We start from the raw sequence: 18,242 nt of genomic DNA, 5'->3' as shown, positions 1-18,242 counted from the left end.
TATCCTTCGTTTACAAGGACTCACCATTTCTGTTATCTGCAATTCAATTTTGACAAGTCAACTGTGGCGTGTTTCTGACTAGTGATAATGTATATTTAAGATATGATGAGTCATAATTATAGGGACCTATAGAGCTTCCATTTCTACTAGTGAGGTAAGTAGTAAGACACACTGTTACAGGAAAATAATCAATAATGTGGAGGCCAAAGTTGATTATTTTCCTATAGAAGTGTTTTATTTATTTATTTATTTATTTATTTTATACCACAGTAATTTACCAACAATTATTTTTTTTATTATTAAAGAGGGACACATCATAGATTTTGGTCCATTTATAGTTGCATTTACTGTTGAATGTCCATAAACAGGGCACTTATATAGCGCTTTTATCCAAAGCACTTTACACTGTGTCTCATTCACCCATTCACACACACTCACTCACACACCAATGGTAGCAGAGCTGCCATGCAAGGCACTAGCTTGCCATTGAGAGCAACCTTGAGGTTCAGTGCCCAAGGACACTTCAGCATGTGGAGTCATGTGGGCCCGGAATCAAACCACCAACCCTACAATTAGCGGACAACCCGCTCTACCACCTGAGCCACAGACATCCCATGAAACGTCCCCATGAAACGTCCCCATGAAACGTCCCCATGAAACGTCCATGAAACATATAAGTTCCTGTTATCAGTTACATTATAGCAGCTATAGTATAAATGGTTGTTCCCTCACCAGCCTCTCTTCTTTTGTCTAAGTTAAAAAGTGACATGTTACAGAGACACTGGAAAGCACACAAAACTTCACCATATTAATAATTACACATGATATTTTTAAAAGATCTGTTTATGATTAGACTTAGTTAATGTCCACCATACAAATCCCTGTGAATGTCATTTCTATAGAAACCTGTGACAGCTGCGCTACTGTCAGAGCCGCTGTTAGAGAAAATTAATCAACACCTTCTGACCAATCAGAATCCAGAATTCAACCGCTATCTGAAATCAAATGTACTTATACAGACATACATAGAACTGGAACTTTAACTAGTCAAAATGAGTGTAAATACAGTATGTTGAAGTGGAGATTTTGCTAGTCAGAACCGATTTATGCTCACTTGATTTGGAAGCATATTAGGCTAAAACTTGTAGGCTTTATTGATTCCAGTGGAATGCTGAAGGGCGTTTTGAGGGGGTGAATGCATTTTAATTGCTAGTTATCCAGTAGGGGGTAGTACAGTCCTGTCATCTCTCACATTTCAGTCATGTCTCTCTCTCACTCTCTCTCTCTCTCTCTCTCTCTCTTATTTTCCTCAGAACTTTGAGATAAAGGACGCCTTCTGAAAGCCATCCATCTTTATATTTCATAACTGCTAAAGGCCATAAAAGTCACAGGAAGACCACAGTACTTGGACCTGAAACCTCACTTAGATTGATTAAAGTCCTTTACTGAGCAAGGAACACTGCAGTGCAAAATTGTCTATAGTAAATACAGGGAATGGCACTTAAAATAATATATCAGAGTAGATTCCATAGCTCGCTCACTCAGATCTCAGGAGACCATCTCTGCTGGATTTTGTTGAATTTCTACCTTTAAAGGAAAACTCTACAATGAAATACACGAAATAAGTTTATGTTGAAATACTTGTGTTGAATATTTGTGTTGAATTTTTTTTAAGTGATTATGGTGCAAATATTTGGGTCGGTGGTGTTTTTTTTTTAAATTTTCTTATTATCTTATATACTTCTCTTCTTGCTGTAAGAGGTTATTTTCTCACTCACCCTTTCCCAGTGACATTTGATGTGATATTAGTGAGAAATCCAGCATAGAATTAGTGGAGACAGCACATTTGATTCAAAATCCCAGAATGCACCCTATATGTGGAATTATTCTCACTCATTTCCATCTGATTAGAAAAAAATGAACTGTCAACTGTCCTGTTGAGTGTCCTGTGAGTCTGTGCCCACGAGTGCCTCAGATTCTTATTCTTGGCTGACAGGAGTGGAACCTGATGTGGTCTTCTGCCGTTGTAGCTCGTCCACCTCAAGGTTTGAAGTGTTGTGCATTCTGAGATGCTTTTCTGCATATTTTACATGCATATATTTTGAAATGTATTACTTTTCCATTTGGGATCCTTTGCATCCTTTTCTTCATGTGAATGAGGATCAACCAACATGATTCTCATATTAATTATGATCAATTACATTCACATTTCTATTCATTCATTTGACAACAGTGAGCTTTCAGTAGGAAATAAAAAATAAGTGTCGTAAACACAAGCAAGCACGTTTCACAATGCCAGAAAGTTGTTATGAAATATTTTTATAAAGAATAAGCAAATTCTCCAAGTGAAGGATTTTTTCCTGAGCCGATTTTGAAAGAATTTTTCACGTTTTTAGGCTGCTCGTGTTCTCAGCTACTCTGTGGGTGTCTGAAATTGGCCATGTGCTGTCAGCAGGAGGCTTTGGCTCGTTTGTGTTGGGACCCGAGCAGACGTTTCAGTGAAAGAATTGTCAGGATGCACCCGAGTGTAAACCCACAACAAACAAACCTCTTACGCTACAGGTCTTCAGACAGTGGTGTAGCTGCAACTCACATATTTATTTATTTATTTATTTATTTATTGTTTCTATAGTAACCGCTCGTTCAAAGTGACTTGTATGGCAACGTTTGTAATCATTCATACAGTAAAGTTTTCTGTAAGGACAAACTTTTATTTTTACAATTACACCTGATTTTCCACAAACGTTTGCACGTGTATTTAATATCTGTGGAATGAATCTCTGGTGTCAGTGCTTGTAACATAGGTTTCTTAGTAACATGACAAGTTGCGGGGTTTTTTTTTTTAAATGATTTTTATTTGATTAACTTCAATAGGGTGGAAAACAAGAGTCTGGTGAAAGAATGACTAACTTGTTTCACAGACATTCCACAACATTAAATGCAACAATAAAAGGACTGAAAATATGATGTGTTGTTTGTTAAGAAATAAATAATTGCACTCCACTAATTGCTGTGCTCCTGTATAAAATGAATAAAACACTCGGGGACCTGCTGTTTCTTCAGCGTGGTAACAAAACCATTATGGTGATTCTTTTTCTGTAACAGCACCACACACAGTGTTTTATTCCTAACTTACAGTATCTTTTTTTACGTGGCTGTTACCAGTATTGCTCAAAATTACCAATGAAACCTGTGCTTCGGCAAAGACGTGTCTAAAGTTTGCACTAAATGTGTGTGTGAAAGTGGTATCTCCACTTTGTGGAGTGTCTCAAGCTGACCTTAAGATGTGGTTTCTGACTCTGTAAGACACACTGTTATCTAAAAGAAAACAACACACATGAACAAAAGGACAAAATCACTGAGAAAAACAACCACAGCTCTATATTTCTTCAAAAATGAAAGAGGCAGCTTTCAAGACCCCAAACATGTCTTGGCTGATTGAGTACATGTATAGCTAAGCAACCAGTTCTTTTCTTTCTTTCTTGTTTTTTTTTTTTTTTTTTTTTTTGCTGTACTGTTCAATTTCAGCTATATGTGTGAAGTAAAAGATGAAATAAAACCAACAAGCAAGCAAATATACCTCATGTATATGCGGACAGATACTGTATATGACACGATATATATACTGCAAGCACTGATAAATGTTGTGTTTCTAAGCCTCTGTGCTGTTGGATTGCTTTTTAATTATGTTGTTGATCCAGTCAATGTGTCCCTTTGAGAGAAGAGTATAGACACCAGGTTTTTTGGGTTCGCCACAGCCATTTCCTCCTGACACCACACCCACAATGTTTTTCTTACACTCCAGAGGTCCGCCAGAATCCCCCTGAAAATACAGCATCAATTAACACAAGTTTATATTAACACTCTCAAAAATACTTTATTGTTCCTATAGTAATAGCTCATTCACAGGGACATCGATGATATGGTTAAGTACGTCCTGTCATGTTTTGTTCCTTAATTAAGCTGGCCATAGGTGAATATGTTGTAGTCAAGAACTAACTGATCTGTCAATTTTGGTTGATGTTACATGTACCCCTAATTGTAGAATGGCTCGACTTACCCAGCATGCATCTTTGTCCCTCTGCTTGTTTCCTGCACACAGCATGTTGGCAGTGATGGTAGGGTTGCTGTTGTAGTAGCAGTTACACAGTTCCCTGTCCACCACCGTCACCTCCACCTCTTGCAAGGTGTCACAGGCCTTACGGTTTTTTACATGAGTGGTTCCCCACCCTCTTACTTCACATTTTGTCCCTGCTGGGATGTCTTTGCCTGATTTGGGAATCTTCTTAACGTCTACCTTGTTTTTCTTAAGCTGGACTTTGTCTTGGAGCTGGGAAAAAAATGGCATAAAAATCTTAATGCACTGTGACTTAAGCCGGGTTCACACTGTACGATTTTGGCCACGAAAGACTATTAAAATCCACACAGTGTGCACCCGGCTTTACAGAAATTCTTTTGACAATTTATTCTTTACAAGAATCTTTACCTTCAGGAGCATGATGTCATGAACCTTAGTTGTAGCACTGAACTCTGGTGGGATGTGAAAGCTCAGGACTTTCACTCGCATAGCATTTTTGTCCTTTGTCAGAGAGTGAGCACCGAGAAGCACTTCGATTGGTTTAGATTTAAAAAAACTGAAACAAAATTCAAACGGTGGTTAAATGAAGCATATTGTACATTTTATTCACTCCCAGAAAAAAAAGGTGCTAAACCAGGGGTTTTCAAGTAAAGAACCCCCAGGTCATGTTGCTTGATTTATGAATGGTGTCATGAGAGAAACTCACAATGTCCATTAATTTATTTTGCAAATACATATTATAAATGTTCGATCTAACTATGACGACGTTATTGACGTTATTGGAAGTGACATTCAAACTTAAATGCATTTAAATTAAGAATGTATACGTCTCTTTTTTGCTATCATGACACTCTGTACTAGTATAAGAGTTTAAAAATAAAAATATACAAATTTCTCTGTTCACCTACCATGGCTAGTTTATTTATTTATTTATTTTTTACAACATCGAGTGATTCTGACTCAGTCGAACAACACCAGCCAAGAAAACAAATACACGTATATGCCTAAACATTAACTGAATATCGATTTAAAACTGTGAGATAAGCATTACATGAGTTTGTAAGTTACACATTTATATTACTGACTTATGATAAAATGTACAAATGGTACAATAGCCCTATTTTAAACAGTATATCTGTAATTTAATGGCAAGGATTGTGGTCACAGAAATAAATAAATATTTCTGCATAAATGTTTAGGAAATTTTGTGCTAAAATATATCCAAGCTGGTTGTACATCTTTTGTTCAAGGTCATGTACGTAGACATAAAGAATGTAAATTTAGCCTTTAAGGTCATTTAAATGACATAATTCAGCTTTAAAAACCAAAAAGACTTTCAATCAAGGGTAATTTTATGAACACCAGCAAGTTTTATTTAATTATTGAAATATCTATGAGCAATTAACACTTAATCGCACTTAATCTGCTGCCAAAACCTCATACTTAGATCGTTGTCGTCGCTGTCTTCACAAAATTAAAAATAGAGTGTGAATGAGAAACCACGCACAGAAGCCTCCGATATTCAGTTATATATGTTATATCTACAGTAAAATGTAGAAAATGTTAAAGCTAAACAATAAGAACGAAAATTGTTTTGCTCAAAACTGAGATCATGATTATTATTGTTATCTTTTTAATTGTCTTTAAAATTGCATTTTTTAAAAATAATTTTAGTATTTTCCAAAGAAAACGGGTTCATTTCATTTTGTACCCTCTTTCTTCAACGCTTCACTCTTTCCTCAAGAACGTGAAGAACCGTTTTTTTTCCCCCCAAGAGTGTATCAGAGAGGGTTGCAAGAAAGTGGAGAACACATAGCTATCAAAAGAACCCTTGCGAATCCTCGAAGAATGCTTTTTTTCTAAGAATGTATAAGAAAAGGGTTCCAAAGAAGGGAAGAATACTTAATTATGAAAGAAACCTTTGAAGAAAAGTTTCTTTCTTACATCTTATCCATTTGTTAGGATGTGAACCACACCTAACTATGAACAGAACCACTGAAGAACCATATTTAAAAGTGCAACAGAGAACGTTCCACGCAAGTGAAAAACACTTAAATGAGGAAGGAAGGAAGAATACTTCATTCTAAAAAAGAAAGAAAGAAAGAAAATCACTAAAGAAGCTTTTTTCTAAGAAGTAAAAAACATGTAACAATCAAAAGAATGCTTGACAAACCCTTCAAAAGAAATCTTCTTCTCTAAGTAGTAAAGTACACTATCTAAAGAATCTATCCAAAGATATTTTTGAAGAACACCAAGTGCACTATACATAGCCTAACAATGATTTAGTGACTGTTTCATAACAGTAGCACAGAATAAAACATTTAAAAAAAAAAATAGTTTGCGCACGTTTTGCAGTGTGCAGCTGTCAGAACCCACTGCTGATGAATAAGAGTTCCTCCACAGATGTGCGATTTCTGGCACTGGACTGAGGCCATCCATGGTTTAGGTTTTTTGACCTCTCGGCCTCCTATGATGAAACTGCCTGAGCAAGCTGTAAAAAGAATGAGTGGCATTACAGAGGCTAAAATGGTTCAGTGGGGAGATTTCAACGATTTCCATAAATAATAAACAGAAGAACTTTACCTGTTGCTTGAAACAAGGTGAGAATCAGAAGAAGGGAACGTTGTTGCACGTGCATGGTGTGCTCTTGAGTGCAGAAATGAGGACTGGATTATGAGCAATGAAAGTAAAGCTTTAAAGATGAGGCATAGAAGACACGGGAGGAAACTGCATATCGTTTGTGGTCAGCTTTGTGGGTGTCGACATTCTCACGCATACAGATGTGTTCCATGTGGGCTTGTGATGTGATGTGATGCATGCAGCTTGCATAAACACTCGCAGGTATGATATGTGTGAGTTTCCAAACCATCAACAATGAAAAAAAAAAAAAATCACATCTTAAAAATTTATTATGATTGAGCAACCTGTAATAAACAGTTTCCATGGTAACAGCAACCATCGCAGCAACTTATATTATGTTTTATTACTTTTTTCGACAAGCCAAATTTGTGAACACTTTAGATTTCTCAATCTTTGTTGGTCGACCACTCATGGGGAGGGTAACAATGGTCTTGAATTTCCTCCATTTGTACACAATCTATCTGACTGTAGATCAGAGGAGTCCAAACATTCTAGAGATGGTTTTGTAACCTTTTCCAGCCTGATGAACATCAACAACTCTTTTTCTGAGGTCCTGAGAGATCTCCTTTGTTCACGCCAGGATTCACTTCCACAAACATGTGTTTGATCAGACTTTGATAGATCCCTGTTATTTAAATAAAACAGGGTGCTCACTCACACCTGATTGTCATCCTATTGGTTGAAATCACCTGACTCTGATTTCACCTTCAAATTAAACTGCTAATCCTAGAGGTTCACATTCTTTTACCACAGATATGTAATACTGAATCATTTTCCTTAATAAATACATGACCAAGTATAATATTTTTGTCTGATTTGTTTAATTGATTGATTAATCCGTTTATCTACTTTTAGGACTACTTTAAAAAAAAATCTGATCATATTTTAGCTAATATTTATGCAGATATATAGAAAATTCTAAAGGGTTCACGAACGTTCAAGCACTACTGTATCTAGAATTCTAGAGGGTTGTTCTGAAGCTTAAAATTTATTCCATATTATTCCATTATTCCATACACTACAAAAACAAAACTCTTATTACTGGGTGTCCCTGGGGGGGGGGGGGGGGGATGGGACCCTTAAAGGTTCTACCTTAATTATCCAATGAACCCTTAAAGAACCCTTTTTTTTTCAAAGACTTTCAAAAGAATGCCTGGAAAAAACAAGAGGATAGAAAAAGAATGTATCAGAGAAGGTTCCAACGATTTAACTATCAAAGGAACAACTGAAGAATGATTTTGTCTAAGAGTGCATCAGAAAAGGTTCTAGGGAAGTGAAGAACACTTAGCTACCAAAATATTCATCAAAGAGCCCTTTTTAAGAACTGAAGAACACTTCTTGAAAAACATCTATTGAAAAACCATTGAAGAACCCTCACTCTAAGAATATATAAGAGAGAGTTCCAATGATGTGATGAACATTTTTAACTATTAAAGAACATTTCGAAAGAACCATCGAAAGAACCCTTGAAGACAAAAAAGCATTGCGTCTGTGTATTACTGTAAATGTATTACTATTGAGCTCCCTGTGGTAAATGGTTTCAATTTTAAAGAGAAATATAGATGAAACTGAAATCAATTCCAGAAAAGAAATGGAGTAAGTGAAGACCCCAGGCCACATGTGACATGAGTTCCCTCCTTCTGAGATTCTCCTCCATCATCAGTGTCATTAATCTCTGGATGAGAGAACGTGCCATATGTCGTGAGAGATGAAAGGTGAAGCCTCCAAGAAAGCCCCCCTGCGCTAGGACAGCTCATAATAGAGTGCCCACTTGTCACACTTCTGAAAATGCTGCAAAAGCTGCAAAGCAGAAAACACAGAAAAACCGCTCTGTTGCTCAGCTTCACAAATGTGTGAAGCTCAGCAGGAAGGGGAAAAAAACGGCAATAAACCTAATCAGGTCAACACAGAGAGCACGGCGGAGAACCCTCTGCCCTGGTGATTTAATGGGTAAAAAATAAGTACAGTACAAGCTTGTGTGTGAAGCTGAGAATCTTCACTTATTGGCAAGGCTTATCAATCTGATCAATAACTTATCAATCTTATTGGCAAGGCTTGTTCCATCTTATTTCTCATTAAAAATAAATAATATACCCATAGGCATCATTTTTTCCAGTGTAGTTCTTGTCAGCTTCAAACGTTTCAAAGTCAGCTAGAGCTTACAGGAGAAATCGCAGAATAAATCAATAATTGACCAGTTTACACTGACATATACATATACATATATATACATATATATATATATATATATATATATATATATATATATATATATATATATATATATATTTATATTTATATTTACTACAGCAAAGCCATTCTGCTTTTTGTGTTGACAATATATTAAAGAACCATTTGACTTTTTTGTCCGCATAAAAGAAAAGACACACATGCAGTCTCAGCCTGAAGAGAAAGTACTATAAATAAAAAAAAAGAAGAAAAAAAAGTGTATTATTTCAGACTGTATTTTTTCAGGTCAAATCTATATTACTATATTATTAGCATTTTATCATGCAGCCTATGTCTCGTTCCTCACTGATTATAATCATCCCTGTACAATCCAGAGAACAAATGCGTGACAGCCCACAATTACAGCTGCCAAAATGACAGGAATGATGGTGATTACATTGATTTCCAGATATTTCTCTTGTTCCTCTTCTTCTTCATCTCAGGTTTTATCCACCCATTGTTGCTTCACTGTGCTAATGTTTTAACATGTAATTGTACTTGGTATCATTCTGATCAATCAACGTGTCAACCTGCGTAGGATTCTGATTCTGGCTTTTCACACTTAATCACCTTTATGATCAACTGCAAATAAATTCTCTCCTGATGATCAGAACAACAATCAAGAGCCAATCACAGACGTCTGAATATGGAAGTTAGTGCTCCATTCTTATGATGCTGTGATTTCAGGCGTAAAGAGTGGATCAGCTGGATATTGTGGTCCATGTCATGTCTGAGACGCGTTCTTAGGGTGAATAAGATGATCATCATCATTCCATTTTGTATGTAAGTTCTCACCAAAGACAAAAGTCCTCATTTGAGGAATGGTACAGTCCGGGATTCGTGAGCAATACTCAGGGAACTCCAAAAAAACACGTTCATTTAAGCTGTTTTCCCTCAAGAAGGAATAATCCTCTTCCTCTTATTTTCTTACTGGCTCATGCGTCCGAGATTTATCTTTTTTTAATTATCACTCTTAGATCGTGTGGAGCATCCACAAATGATAACGTATTAGACATATTTGCATCAAATCTGTTATCTGCAGCTGCACTATAGTCAGATTTGGGGTTACTGAAAATCAGTACGTTTACACGGACGACAATAATCCACTATTAACCCGATTAAGACGATACTCTGATTAAGAAACTACCACGTAAACAGCAATTTATTATTACCTTAATCCGATTAAAGTCATACTCAAAGTAAACACAAATGGAATTAAGACGTGTGGAGTTTTCCTGTTTTAGTCGCATTATCGACGTGTATTACAGACATGTACACACCTTAATCACACTATTAACATCGTATGAGAGTTTTCACCGCATTTTGTGAGAGGACACGTACACACACGGCAGCGCTCAACCGTTTGACGGTAAACGAGAGCACGGCTGCGTCCCAAACCGCGTACTTACCATTTATATAGTAGGTGAAATACATGTATCTCGGCTACTATATAGTAGGTAAGTACGCGGTTTGGGACACAGCCTACGGTTTCAAGCGGTCGTCTATTTGCACGTACAGCATGACAAATAATTAACCGCACTTGAAGCTTTTATAAAATTAAAAATGAAACAACCAAAACTGTATACGGTCCCATAACGAAGACCAACTGTATGTCGATACGTGAAATTCTGGAGGGACGTCGGACGGCGAGGCGTGTTGATGTAATGACGTGTGCTGTTAATCGATCTATGTTCTATAACATGTAAAACGTGAACATGAAAGGAGTATTCTAAAAGCGACTCATGTAAACACCTTAATCACAATATTGTCTTATTCAGAATAAGGTCAATCATTAGATTACTGCTGTCCATGTAAACATAGTCAATGACTCAACGTCATCTGATCAGTCAGAATCCAGAATTCAGCAGTGCTGGATTCTAACCCTATCTGTAATGATGTCACTTCTGTGAGCACGTTCTCGCATGTGTGTGAGGACATTGCACATAGAAAGCTATTTCTAAAAGCTACATGCACATAATAACAGCTCATTTTGCGACGAATTCTGTTAAGTCATGGAACCAGGCTTTTTTTATGAATAATATCCACGTGTTCTGAATCTCTTGAGAAGTAATGGAAGAACAGCACCACAGGAATAGCTCGACTATATCTAATATAGATTAGAGCTCTGAGCTCTGAGTGGAGAGCGTGCCGTGAATCTGATCTTGTGGGACAGGAAGATGAACACGCTAAAGTGGTAAACCATTTATGTAAGGATGATGATAAAACAGCAGGAGCTGATAGAGAATCTCAGATGGAACGTCCAAGCCGAACAATACCTGCCTAGCACAGCATAACCCCCAGCCACCATCTTGCGCTGTCAAAGCTTAAAAGCATCCTGTCAGACTCAGGGATACAGGAAATTGTTTTGAGCTTTTTTCTATAACGCATGGAACACTAATACAATATGTTCCTAAAAATATGTCTTTTGTTGTTGGGTTTTGTTTGGTTTTTTTTTTTTTGGTCAGAATTGAATAATTAGGAATTTGCTACAGAGTAGGTGTCAGCATTCAGAAATGAAAAACACAACATGACAGCAATTAAAAATCACAATAACAACAACAACAACAACAAAAAAACGCCAAAGAAGTGCAGACAGGTCTATGTATTTATTTTTTGCTCTTGAGAACCACAGAACCAGAATCTCAAACCCTAATGGTGCTCCCTAATTACTTGAACTGACCTCATGTGTCTAAACTTGACTATATTTCATTATATTTCATATGCAGGATGAGACAAAATTAAACACACCCTTACAAAGAAGCTCTTGCTTTTTACACTTAACAAGATTGTATTACTTTAAGGCTCAGGTGTGGTGCTGGTTTAATATCTGTATCTATTCATACTGTAGTTACATATCTGCTAAGTATAATGCATGCAATTACCGAGGAGGAAAGGCCAGTAAAACACTGCACGTTGTTCAGTAAATTACATTTTCAATAATTGAAGCATGAGATGAGGTCTGAGCAAATTCAGTAAACTTCAAAGTATTTGGTGATTTATACAGGTGGAAGAAGAATAAGGACATCGGCCTAGTTATGATGCCCAAGCAGTTATGGCAATTATGCAATAACATATTTATTGCTTAGGGCCAACCATTTGTTTTCACAACTAGAGCATAATTTTAATAAGACTGAGGCTATAAACAAAAAAGAATAACAACCAGAGAAGTGCAGCGATGAAGCATGTAGTCTGGTATAATGGGAGGAGGAACACACACTAAGGGCCATCTAATCACTGGGCACCGCAAGGGGGGAAAATATTTCGCCTATGATTAAATGGCCATTAACTTGTGTTCTTAACAGGGGGGTAGAAGTCATTTTAAAAGTGAGAGGGACACAGCTGTCAGAAAGTTACTCTATCCCTAACACTAGGAAAAACCAAAGAAAAATGCTCTTTAAACTTATTCCTATTGAAAAATTCATTATAGTCTCCTCAACCACGAGTTCAACATGACATGAAATCCACATGGCTGCTCACAGCATCAGCAGCAAACAAAGTAGCACTTCTTTCCTTTTAAATTGAAAAGAATTATACTGTATATACTAGTATTTGTTTTAGAACAGTCAATATACAGACATATTCTCTTGTTAAATCCACCACATTTACAGATCAGGGAACAAATATGGAGGTATCTATGTTTTTCCTCTCATTTTGTAGCTTGAATGCACCAAGGTCGAACATTTCGTAATTCCCAATTCAGAGGTATTCATTAACATACCAAGCATAAGACTCTTTACCTTGTCATCTTTCCTCTCTTTCACATGCTCCTTCATGGTGTTCTTCGTAGAATTCTTTCTACTGACAGTCCCTCTCCAACATCCTAACAATGCCAAAGCATCCAGAACTCAGTTCTTTATATCTGAGAAGATACAGGTACAAAACTAGCCCTGACATTGCTTTTACTTGACATCTCACCTGTGAACATCCTGACATATCAAATTATTTTATCTTTCTCCACAGATGCTGCCATGGCTTGTGTTTTCCACACCAGAACAAAACATAAACAAACTGATGTAGACCAACAGATTAATGAATTAAGCTTATAACAACTAGCTTATCCCACAAAAATACGCAAGTACATAATAAATTATCAAGTTTGTGTGATGTACCTGTGCTTGTATGAATGCAGTAACTGAACAGCCAGTGAAATCTGTTTATACATTCTTCATTTATTTCTGTCCGTTACTATTCTTCTTGAATGTATTTAACCTATTCTACACTTTTACACTTATCCTCCTGACCAGTCGATGGATTTTAGATGTATTTAGTAGATATTTTTAGAAACAGACCGATATCCCTGCGATGACTTTTATTTCAAGTGTGGTTCACCAACTTCCCAAACAGATATGTCAGCCTAAACAATTCAATAAATCCACTAATAGGCTTCCACTTACCTTGTTTGCTTGAAAGATGCAGTTGTCTTTTAACTGAGGTGTAAGGCTGGAATCTGGCAACAAAAAAGGGATGGGTATACATTAGTATGCTTGTATGTTCAATATTATCATTCACTAGCTAAGCCTAGCGAATAAAGGAACTTTGTTACAATGTAATTTAAGGTGCTACAGCCAATTTTCTTTTTATTTCTAACGTGAACAATGAACCTGGAACATCGGTGGCTTAGTGGTTAGCACTGTTACCCTGCACCTCCAGGGCACGGGGCTTGTATGTTCTCCCTGTGCTTTGGTTTCCTCCCCAGTCCAAAGACATGCGTTGTAGGCTGATTGGCATTTACAAATTGTCCATAGTGTATGAATGTGTGTGTGCCATTGTGCCCTGCAATAGGTTAGCCCAAGCACTAGTGGCACAGGGTCACGTTATAGGAGAGCAGCAGCAGTAGATTAACATGCTCACCAAAGAGCTAGCACAGCTCCGGGCCATGGCTCCAGCTATGCCTGCGCCAACTGTCTCCTTACCCCCTCAGCCAATGTGGCCTCTACGTCCATTGAAAGTCCCGAAACCACAGTCCAAATGATTATCCCTCCAGAATACCAAGATTATAGCGAGGTGTTTAGTAAAACCATGGCCAGTAGTCTCCCTCCTCGTCAACCCCTACAACTGTGCTATAGACTTTCTAGCTGAAGCCACACCCCCTTTTTTTATAGAAATAAATTTTTATTGAATCGGATTATTCAATCAACAATTTACCTCACACACACCTGTGGGTGATAGGTGCATAGGAAAGTTTAAAAAAAAAAAAAAAAAAAAACATTCTTTTACTTTTATTACAATTTATTCCTCCAAGTCTTATTTGATAAGATCGATTTTTAAAAAGCATTCACACTTGTTGTCTTCTGATCCTGAGTTAAGTGCTCTTTTTCAACACCCTCTGCTTACTGTATGCAAATGGGCTAAAAATTTGAGAGATTATTTAGTACATGCCTGGTTTCAGTCATCTCAGAGACTACATAGTCCAATACAGAATGGAAATTATCCATGTGGTAATTGTGCTCAGTGCAATACTACATTCAAAACATCCTTTTCTGTCATCTAAGAACTGGTAATATATATATATATATATATATATATATATATATATATATATATATATATATATATATATATATAATTAATTCGGTCATTACTTGTGCTTCCACTCATGTGGTCTATCTGATTCGGTGTCCTTGCGGTCTCGGTTATGTTGGGAAAACATCACACCAACTAAAACAAAGAATTAGTGAACATAAGAGTTCTTTTAGAAGAAACGATGTTAATTATTCTGTTGCGGTCCATTGTCTCTCTTTGAATCATGATGTTTCCTGTGCCACCGAGAGGGGGCGATATAGAAATTCTGCAACAGAGACATGAGTTATTTTGGATTGTTACTCAGACTTTATCACATATAGGCATGGACGATGAAGCATTGTTTAATGTGAAGCTGTAGAGTTAGGTTTATTTGTCTATGTAATTTATAAATTTTTCATGCAACCCTTTTATATGATGATGTGGCTACAATGATGTATTACGTCACTGATTGTGTTTGGTAATGACGGATCATTGCAATGATTGGTCATGTGTTGATTTTAAATGAGATTGTAGAGAAGAGATTGTTTGTATATACCTGATGTAGGTCAAGAGACCGAAACGTTGTGAATAAAGCTATTTTAATACGTGTGCAAGTACTGTTAGTGTGCGAAATCTTTTCATTTTTGATTGAATTGGATTCGAAAACTAAGATAGCTGATTTTTTTTTTCTGAATAACTGTGCGATTATCTATCCATCCATGCCATGTTATCCACTATTATGTCTGGCATCCTGTTAGCCCAGTCTGTAGTCCTGCTCCCGCCACAACCTCCATGCTTTTTGCTCCGGGAGTCTGACTCCCTATGATGTTTAATTATAGATAACAGGATGAACGACACTCAGCACGAGCATCATTTAGCACGTGCTGCAAGGAGAAATAGAACGGTCTCACGGCTTCAAAAGAAAAATGTTGAAAAGTTTGCCAAGAGCTTTTGAAGCTGCTCTTGCGAGACAAGGCTGTCTGGCTTTGCTTTGTGAATTTGAAGCCTAATGATGGCTGGGAGTCCGAGAGCATGTATTTGTCCCTCTGTATGGGTTAGAAGATGGTGCACTCTTAAATCTAGAACTCTCAATAAACCTTTGTGTGTCAGTCTCAGAAAGGTTTTATTTCCTTATATCAAAGTTCCATGCTGGAATATTCTAGACTAAGGTGACCAATTACACCTTATTGACTACATAGTGCCCTATTTAATAAACCACTTCTGAGCACGGTGTTAATTATCATTCTTTATGCACATGTAGGAAACCGATGATAAATGTTTACATCTAAAACTGTAGGCTCAGGATCCACTGCAACCCTGACTACGATAAAGGTAGAACCACTTTAGGAAGCTAAGAACAATTGAAAGAGCATTTTGGACACAGATGATGTTTTATTCAACTAAGAAAGAATTATTTCCGAATGTGCAGTATTTTTTTAAACCATAAAAACACACTAAAGTTCCATAAAAACACTAATGATTGAAACATTTGTCACACAAGGGTCACTGAAGGAAACGTTACTTACTTAAGGTTATTGTTCCTACAACTAAAAATGTCCTGGCAATGCTGTAGGAAAGTTTAAGAACATTATGTAAGAACACCCTGAGAACCTGAGAGGTGAAGCATTGTAAGAATCGAACATTTAATAATGTACTGCTTGCCTAAAATTGTTAGCTGAGAAGTCATGAAAAATACACTTTTAGAAAAATGGTTTCTCACAGGTTCTTTGTTAGGGGTAAGGGTTCTTAGCAACCTAAACAAAGTGTTCTACTAGGAAGTCCAGCATTTGGTGATAGGGACATACTCAGTTATATGGCTATAGAATCCTACAACAGAGTGTGTCCCTATCAGACCACAGCCACTTTTTAAATGCTTCAGTATAAAGCCCGAATTATCCAATGAACCCTTAAAGAACCTTTGAAGAATGTTTTTTTCTAGGAGTGTTTCAATAATGTATTTAATAAGGTCATTGAGAAACAGAGAGAGCGAGAGAGAGAGAGAGAAAGAGAGAGAGAGAGAGAAAGAGTTCCAGCATGAACCAGAACATTTTCCACCATGGGTCCTGTGCCGTTTCTCAGTGCAGTTTAATCTTTTAACGTGTCAGTGTAGCTGCAGGTTTTCATTACAACCGAGCAAGAGCAAAAGCTCGATTCATTGAACCTGAAGGCCTCTTTGGTTTAATGAAAACCTGAGGATACACAGCAACTCATGGAGCACACTGGTTGCTGGTTGTAATCTAGGGATCCGTCAATACCGTTTTTCTTCAGAACGAGTATACGTACATGTTTTTGTTACTCACCAGTACTGACACCGAAATGAATAACCTTAGTATTAACCAATCAGAGACATCCTTTTATTCATTATTATGTTTCAAGCATGTACACTACTAGGTTCATTCTTTATAGCTCATTGTAAAAGAAGTGCTTATCTAGCTACATCAGTTACCTTGGATCGAGTAGGGTTGCAGTGGAGAAGAACAGGTTTTATTCAACTTCATTAAAGTGTTTCTATACAGCTCTAAGTAAAGCCGATTTTATTGTCATCATTGCTTCAGAATCAGTGAGAGATAGAGGCTCTCCAAGAAAAATACTGATGCTAGTAATGGAGGTCTTGCTGGGTTTTTTTCTGGACTTTCCACCCTATTTTTTTCCCCCAATTTGGTTACTTGCTAATTCTCACCTACCAGACAGCTCTCCCTTCTCATACAACAGCTGTGGCACATACACAATGTACATACAATGCGTTACATCACATAGTATCACATGATATCGGATTTTGGTATCAGATCAGTTTTTATGAGTATGAGTAAATGAGTATGATGCCAGACCAATACCTGTTCCCAGCATCACTATTAATGCTTCCCCAATTATAATATACGACGGTAGGCAAGTGTCTCAATACAGATTTTGATCATCTTCAACAATATACAATCGTTAATTAGCCATAACGACATAATTATTAATGCAGCTAACCTTAGTAACCAAAAGGAAACCTTTTGACACTTCCAGGTTTATTTTAAATAAAACCTGCAGTTTGTGTTAAAAAAAAAAAAAAAAAAAAAAAAAAAAACCTTGTCGGGACGTTTGATCTCCACCAAATTATAAAAATTGCAAGTCAGCCTCAAAGCAAAACAGATTCCCAACAGAATTCTCCTCGTAAATTAAAAATCAAATAAATTTATACACACTGACTTTGCTGGATTACAAGATCAAGACCGTTTATTTATGCATGCAATATAGTTTCAGAGAAAATATGCTAAAATATCTCAATGACTCAGTAGTTCAGTTTGGCACATTGATGCATTTTCATTTTGTTTTTCTAGGATGCGTGGGAACCTGATTTAGGACATTTAGGTCCTAAAGTACAGCCTAATGCATTTGGAGAATGCAGAGAAATTGTCAAAATCAGATCGTACTTACCTCCTTACCATTGGCCACAAACAGCCACACAATTTATTAAATGGTATTTGTATAGAGTGTTTAATAACAAATAGGACGTAGATTTAGAACCCCAATGAGCAAGCCAGAGGCGACAAGAAGTGGCAAGAAGAAACCCCCTGAGATGACATGATGAAGAAACCTTGAGAGGAACCAGACTCAAACCCATCCTCTTCTGGGTGACACCAGATTTTTTAAAAAATATATAAATTTAAAAATTAGATTATAAATAATTACAGTATAGCTATAAGAGTGAAACGATTAAATGTATGAAAGTCGTATAAATGCTACAAGATTGTAAGTATATACATATTGAGAACATGAGTCATGGCTTTAAGCTAGAACAAAGCTGGTG

At 36.8% G+C, this 18,242-nt stretch overlaps 1 protein-coding gene across 1 annotated transcript; it reads right to left on the bottom strand.

The window, feature by feature from the left end:
* Positions 1-2,726: 2,726 nt before the first annotated feature.
* Positions 2,727-7,033, bottom strand: LOC128622807 (granzyme K). Its single transcript, XM_053649561.1, has 5 exons — positions 6,662-7,033; positions 6,425-6,569; positions 4,487-4,634; positions 4,061-4,330; positions 2,727-3,823 (listed from the first exon to the last, which is right to left on the bottom strand). The coding sequence occupies exons 1-5, from the start codon at positions 6,714-6,716 to the stop codon at positions 3,653-3,655; spliced, it is 789 nt and encodes a 262-aa protein (XP_053505536.1). The 5' UTR covers positions 6,717-7,033; the 3' UTR covers positions 2,727-3,652.
* Positions 7,034-18,242: the final 11,209 nt, after the last annotated feature.

Source organism: Ictalurus furcatus, chromosome 18, assembly GCF_023375685.1.
Source record: "Ictalurus furcatus strain D&B chromosome 18, Billie_1.0, whole genome shotgun sequence".
NCBI classification, from domain to species: domain Eukaryota; kingdom Metazoa; phylum Chordata; class Actinopteri; order Siluriformes; family Ictaluridae; genus Ictalurus; species Ictalurus furcatus.
Note: the sequence above shows the minus strand (reverse complement) of the source record. Positions and strands in the feature narration are given on the sequence as shown.